General features: G+C 38.6%; 1 protein-coding gene across 1 annotated transcript in view; it reads left to right on the forward strand.

Moving 5' to 3' along the window:
• The window catches only part of PKP2 (plakophilin 2), a 43,647-nt gene extending 38,273 nt beyond the window's left edge, over positions 1–5,374 (forward strand). The window contains exons 10-13 of the mRNA XM_026084491.1: positions 886–1,039; positions 2,514–2,703; positions 3,671–3,758; positions 5,306–5,374. Of these exons, the coding sequence (XP_025940276.1) occupies positions 886–1,039; positions 2,514–2,703; positions 3,671–3,758; positions 5,306–5,374 (501 nt within the window). The remainder of the gene's footprint in view (positions 1–885; positions 1,040–2,513; positions 2,704–3,670; positions 3,759–5,305) is intronic.
• The last annotated feature ends 1,728 nt before the right edge of the window (positions 5,375–7,102 follow it).

Genomic DNA, 7,102 nt, shown 5'->3' on the forward strand with positions numbered 1-7,102 from the left:
TCCAGTTCTGGGCTCCCCAGTACAAGAGGGATGTGGCACTACTGGAGCAAGTCCAGCAAAGGGCTACAAAGATGATTAGGGGACTGGAACATCTCTCTTATGAGGAAAGGCTGAGAGAGCTGGGCCTGTTTAGCCTAGAGAAGAGAAGACTGAGAGGGGATCTTATCAATGTATACAAATATCTAAAGGGAGGGTGTCAAGAGGATGGAGCCAGACTATTTTCAGTGGTACCCAGCAACAGGACAAGAGGCAATGGGCACAAACTGAAACACAGACAGTTCCATCTGAACATGAGGAAATACTTTTTCACTGTGAGGGTGACAGAGCACTGGAACAGGTTGCCCAGAGAGGTAGTGGAGTCTCCTTCTCTGGAGATATTCAAAACCCACCTGGATGCAATCCTGTGCAATGTGCTCTAGGTGACCCTGCTTGAGCAGGGGGGTTGGACTAGATGATCTCCAGAGGTCCCTTCCAACCTCAATCACTCTGTGATTCTGTGATATGTGTGTAGTTTCCTAATTCATTGCACAGTGGAGGGATGAGTAAATGGTAGAGGAATGAAAAAGTGGTTTTGTGGAACATAATCATTCCCGGTAAGTCCCATGGGGAGAGAAACACTTTGGCACCATGATGGATCAATTTCACGGTGGAGAAACTGATGACCTCTGTCATGTTTTGGCTGAGGAACTGGCCAAAGAGCATGTGGGAGAAAGGGGACTTGATGTTTCCTTTACATCACCTTACTTTCCTGTTGCAACTTACATGTAGCTCTGGATTAAAACTATTTTAAACATTCTTTAAAATGATGTAGAGAACCTACTGCAGTTATTTATGAGTCTATACATTCATGGTAAAGACACATCATTGTTGTATGCCTTATAACAGATGCCATTTGCGGTGGCTCAGACTGTAGTTCGGAAGGCAAATGGCCTTCCAAACATTCGAAATATGCTGCATGTAAGCAACCCAACGGTAAGGAAAACAGCGGTCTCATTGCTCAGGAACTTATCTCGCAACACCTCTCTGCAAAGTGATATAGGTAAGCAAAGGCTAACATTGACTCTCGGCCTTTCTTTTGCTGCTCTCTTCACCTTAAGCTTTCCTTCTTCAAAAAAGAAACAAGCAAAAACCTTGTTATATGGATTTAGTAGATTTTTAGGTCAGATATATGCAGTCCTTATATAAGGTTGAAAGTAAGAGTTTTCCCTAGATTGTGCGTGCCTTATCAGATACTTCCATTGATGTTACTTCAAAAAATACTTAATGAAAGTAAAATATACACAGATTTGGAGAAGAATATTTTTCTTCTGCTTAAAACAGGGTAAAGGAAGGGGAGTGCTGAGTTCTCTGCTGCCATAGCTATGTAATCCTTTGGGAGAAATCATAGAACATCTGTAGTTTTTCTAGCAAACGTTGTGTTTTCTTTTTTTAAATACAAAGTTTTGGAAGCTTGCATCTTTCACAGTTGGCCTGCATGAGTTTTTTGAGAAAGGAAGCTAGAACATGCTATAGAGAAAATAGTTTAGTCTTTTTGGAGGACCTTATTTCTAAAATGTTTTAATTAGTTTCACATTGGAAGCCATTTCTATTCTGAGTATTTTTATTTCAATTTAAAATATATTTGAATATTTTTCCTACTGATACGACAAAGTAAATTCACTTCATTTGTTGTCCTTTTCTATGTTCCTGCAGAAGGGAGTAAGGGAAATTACAGGCAAACAGCTGCTTCATGTGGCAGATTAACTTGCAGAATTCTACCGAATTGTCTCCTGGGCACTGTTTAATCCTTAGAAAACATTCCCCATTGATAAAAATATTGTAATATGTCACTGGCCTGATTTCAAAGACATAATCCATGTGGTGTCAAAAATTACAAGTGGTGAATCCCACAGAAAGAGTAGGAATTGACCTGAGAGGAAGAAGTAAGCATTTCATCAGGAAAAATAATCTATAAAAGAATGTGGGAAAGAAAGAAAAGCTTGAAGCTCTGAGAAAGGTTCTTCATCTTGTACCTTCCCAATGTTCTTCTTGCTTTACCCATGGCAGAGAAAACTTGAGGAAATTTTTCTGGTAAACTCTTTATCTATGAAAATGAGTTGGTTTTGGTTGACTAAAAATGTGTGGATTCAGGTCAAATTCTCCAAGTAATTTTGGCCAAAGGTTTATTTTCACCAAACATTTGAAAGAGTAAAATGTTTCCTGGACAAAAATGTCTCTATTCATAAAGCAAAATGAACCTTTGATATCAAATTGAGACAAATTTAATTTAAAACATTTCTACAAATAAAATGATTGAAAAAAACACAAAATTTTCTGTTTTACCTAAAAAAAATAACATTTGTTCTGAAATGACATTTTCAAGATACTGTCAAATGTGGATTTTCTGAAAATTACCTTACTTGGTTTACCAATGGAAAGAAAAAAAGATAACGGCAGGACTAAGCTCTTGTAGGTACTCAAATAAAAATGCACCTGTTAGTAATGGAATTGTTTGTCTCTCTTTTTACTTCTAGCTAGAGAAGTTTTGCCTGATTTGGTCTCGATACTTCCTGATTCTGTCCCAGAGTCTGATATTGTTTATGAAACCACAGTTTCCATCTGCTACACCTTGTACAATTTGACACAGAGCAGCTCCCACAATGCACGGCTTCTCCTGAACACTGGTGGCCTACCAAAGATTATTACTATCAGCATGAATGACAGGTAAGATGTGTGAGAAGTCTTTCCCTCCCCCTTCTTTCCCTAGGGAAAAAAGGAAACTGCAACATCTGCCACTTGGGGGAGAGGGGGACACTGTATCTTAAAGGAGTAGACAGCTTAAGTAATTGTGCCGTGAAAAGAATTACTCATACAGAAAAATCTCTTACAACAACTGTTCCATCCACAGGTAAATTGGCCATGTTACAGCATTTTAAATAGCTCCTCAGAGGATGACAGCACTATATTATCTATAAACTTATAGAGTGGCTGATCAGCAGATCATATCTACCCCAAGAAAGTTTCTGTATTTCCTGTTCTTCATAATACAGCCGTGATAACCTCCAACAATAAAGTGCAAGGATGTGTTTTATAGAATTGATAGAACTATACTTAAAAACTATTTATAAAGTGGCATTTTAGATCATTTTGAATCTTCTTTAATCGTCCTTTAATATTTAATCAAATGCAACCAATATTTAATGAAAGAGAATACTTAATGCTTTTTGAATATGAATAATTATTCTGTTTGCCTTCCTCTCTTTTACAAAATGAAAGAGCCTTCTTAAAGAGGAAATTCATCTCATTAAAGGAGGCCTAACGAGGCCCTGAATAGTATAAACCCTACATAGCTAAACAGAGATTATACCTGCTGGAAAGATGCTTCTGAATGCTTGTTATGCTGAGGTATATTTTACTCAACTGAATATGAACAGCTGTTGAAAATGAAGGCTACAGAGTACTTCATTTCTCTCTAATTTTTGAAAATAAGTAAATCAGGAAGTTATGTTTCTTGCATTAGGTGTGATAGTCAGGACAGTGTGAAATGTGCTTGGATACCTGAAGAGCAATAAAACAGCATCTAGGAGGGAACAGACAGAATGAATGCTAAGAGGTTACATTTGATGAAGTCTGCATATGCACTGTGATTGTGAAGTGGGATTTTAAACATTTCATTTTTATAAAATTGCAGTAACAAGTTCAGCAAAGCTAGCAGGGCTGCTTCCCTCCTCCTCTACTCCTTGTGGTCACATACTGATCTCCATAGTGCTTACAAAAAGGTAAGATGTGGGTTGTTGCAAAGACATTTAATCTGTCCTTTCAATCCGAGAACCCTTTCCTTTGTCCTCTGAGACACAGCATTTCTGCATTGTTAGGAGCCAACCCATGATAGGAGTTTAAGCGGCCTCCAAACCGGTGTTTCTATTACTTGTGCGTATTCCTGCACAAATAATGCATGCACTTAATTCCTGCTCATCAGTGCTCCTATTCTCTCTCTCTTTTATATGCACTGGCAAAGTTTGTGAAAAAAACAGATGTTGCCTGCCAGAACTGTCAGATAGTGAGAAGTGATGCACAGTAGGTGTCCGTCCTCCACTGACTGAACCAACCTGGCGCAAGGGGAAGAAGGTGCCAGCAAAAGCAAAGGAAGGGCGAGGCAGCTTCTTGCTTTAAAATCAGAGCAGTTTTGTTCTCCTTGTTGTTTGTATGGTCTTTAAGGCCAGGCGTTAGTTATAGACAAACAAAAAGGTAGAGCCAGGGAAGGGTGTTGGCAAATGTTAACTGCCAGAGTCAAAATCAAACAAATAATGACCAGCATAAATTGGCCAACAAACTAGATTGTTTCTTTCCTTTCAAGGCTCTTTGACTGCTTTTTGAACCCACAACTCGGATGACTTCAACCTGTTTAATGCTGGTGGAACTCTGCATTTTAAACTATTTTCATTCCATATTTTCCTGCTGCTTAGAACTTCTATCATCTAAAATTCCCTATAAACTAAAACTATTCCATTTTTCAAACTCTAGCCTTTAAAATTTATTAGCTAGCTTGTTTCTTAGAAAAGGAACAATGCATCTGCAGGCTACCAGATTTAAAAATGAGTAAGAACTACAGATCTTTTTGTTGAAATTTGCCCAAGAGAAGTTACTTAGAGTAGTACCTTTAACAGTCTTGCATCATACTCAGCAGTATACTGCCCAAAAAACAGAAATCTGTATTCAGGAGTAAGAGTGCTGTAACCAAATAACCTTTAACTAGATTTAATTGTCTCTGTTTTTTTGCAGCTACATTCTTGACTTTACTGTACTGCAATAACCCTGATGGCATGAGTTTTCTGAAGTCAATGTTACTTTGGGTGTGCATATAATAGGAAATTCTGATTACTTGCTGTTCCTCTGTAAATCAGGTCCCTTAGAGGTATCAAGTAGGGCATTGAAAACTGCAGCCCCCTTAATGTCTAGTCATTTTTGCAAAGTCAGTCTAACAAGCAACAGAAATCAGTTAATCAAATGAGATATTGATACAATCCTGAGGCAGAGCTAAGCTAGAAGAGTAGGCTCCCTACAGTCAGTAGAGAGATTTAAGCAACTCCAAACAATGATTCATCTCACCTATCTTCAACTAACAATGATTCATCTCACCTACCTGTGGCTGTCTCACCTATCTACCACTCTAGCGAGATGGCTGTTCTGTTTTTGTTGACTGCAAATGAGCCTGCCTACCCCCCTAACGTGGCTAGAGACCTAGCTTTTACACAGGTGAACCTTTCCTTCCCTTGCAGAATTGTCACTGGAGATCATGAATGCTTTTATTTCTTTCTTTCCAAAGGCCGACTTTAAGAAGACAGATTTCGTCAATAACAGGACCACAAAAGCCTATAACTCTCTAAAAGATTGAATCTGATCATAACACCACTGAAGAGGAATGAGATGATACGTCAGTTAATATAACTGTCTTCACACAATTGGTGTTTCCTCCACAAACCAGGAAGTATCTCAGAAAAAAGAGGCTGATTTTATACAAGACTTGAGTGACCAGAGGATAGCTGTTCTACCTTTTTTATCTGAATCACATTGTTGTCACTTGTATATATCAATACATGAATAACCAAAGACGGATTCTTCAGGATGTCTGAGGCAAAGTTTCGTCCAGGTTTACCACTAATCAGAGCTTCACATGACTGCCTTTAGTCTAACAGGCATTTATTCAGAGAGGTTTGAAATGCTGATTGGCAGCAAATTCTTTACACTGCTTTATATAGATAGAATTCTACAGTGGGTAAGCATCAAGCGTGCTGCTCAGGACATAGTAATTTTTCACCTTTTTGTTTCTTCACACATGTTAAATAAGCATCTCCAGACTTTGTGAGTATATACAAGAAGCTGTTTCACTACATGGATTATGAAAGCACCAAGGAAGTTAAAATGATTATTTTTGTATTGCTTGTATTCATGCGCTTACTGGTTCTTAAGCCTCTTTGCTTTGAGATTTTATCAGCAACAGCAAAAAAACTGATAGATTTTACATAGGTCTCATCATGCCTTGCTCCTCCCATCCTCCCTCACACAGCTGTTGGAATTGATAACTGTGTCCAGAAAAGGTTTTAAATAGAACCAGTGTCTGTCAGACACTTTGGGCTGAACTTAAATCCATCATTCTTTGTTAACTGGTGGAAGAGGTAGTTGCTAGCGATTCAGTGATTATTTTAAGAAAAATGCATTTTCTAAATAATTCTGTTGATATCTATATATAGTAAAGGGAGTGGAGTCTTGTCTTTATTGTTGAAGAGAGAGATACACACACACACACACACACACACACACAAGATTAGGATCGTGGTTGCTTAAGGAGTTCATCTGATCCTGCTTCATATTCTCTTACTTGAAATCATGATCCTCCCTACAGCGATTACCTGCAATGTGATAACTGAAGGAGTATGTTTGCACATGTGGGAATAGGTAACAGGAGGAGACAAATTCCTAGGCACCTGAACACTGTTCCCATGGATCCTAGGAGAGGAAGAGAAGAGAAGCACAAAAACACACATCTGATACCTTTTGTAAGCGAGAATTATCTCAATGAACCAGCCATTAAATTGTCCATTAAACCCACTGGACATAAATATATAAAGCTGGATTATGAGCTGACATGATTTGACATTACTCTGATGAAGTCAGGGGAACTAAGCTACATCCATGGCAACCAAGATTTTGGCATATGTATTTACAAGCCTTCCCGCAAAACTGTACTGTACCCCGACTCTGAATTGCTGGTACAGGAGATATTACAGCTGTTCTCATCCAGAAGGGGATACATAATCCTTAGAGCAAGGACCTCAAAGAGGAGAGCATCAGGCCTGTTCATTTTAACACTCTTGACCAAAGTTTTAGCTCCCACCAGAAATGTACCACCAGCAGATTATGACATTGCACCATGCCCAAATGTATCTCTGGTTATCAGGGAGCTAAATTCTGCTTGTAGATGCACATAGTTCTTATTGACTTCCCAGGAGGTCACATAAGTGCATCCAGAACAGAACATGTCCTGGAAAGTTAAACAAACAACCCTGTTTTGCCATCACAGATCGTTTTCGTAGGTTTGTTAGTCCTTTTCATTTGCTTTGAA

The sequence above is a fragment of the Apteryx rowi genome, unplaced genomic scaffold, assembly GCF_003343035.1.
Source record: "Apteryx rowi isolate R43461 unplaced genomic scaffold, aptRow1 scaffold_642, whole genome shotgun sequence".
Classification (NCBI taxonomy): Eukaryota; Metazoa; Chordata; class Aves; order Apterygiformes; family Apterygidae; genus Apteryx; species Apteryx rowi.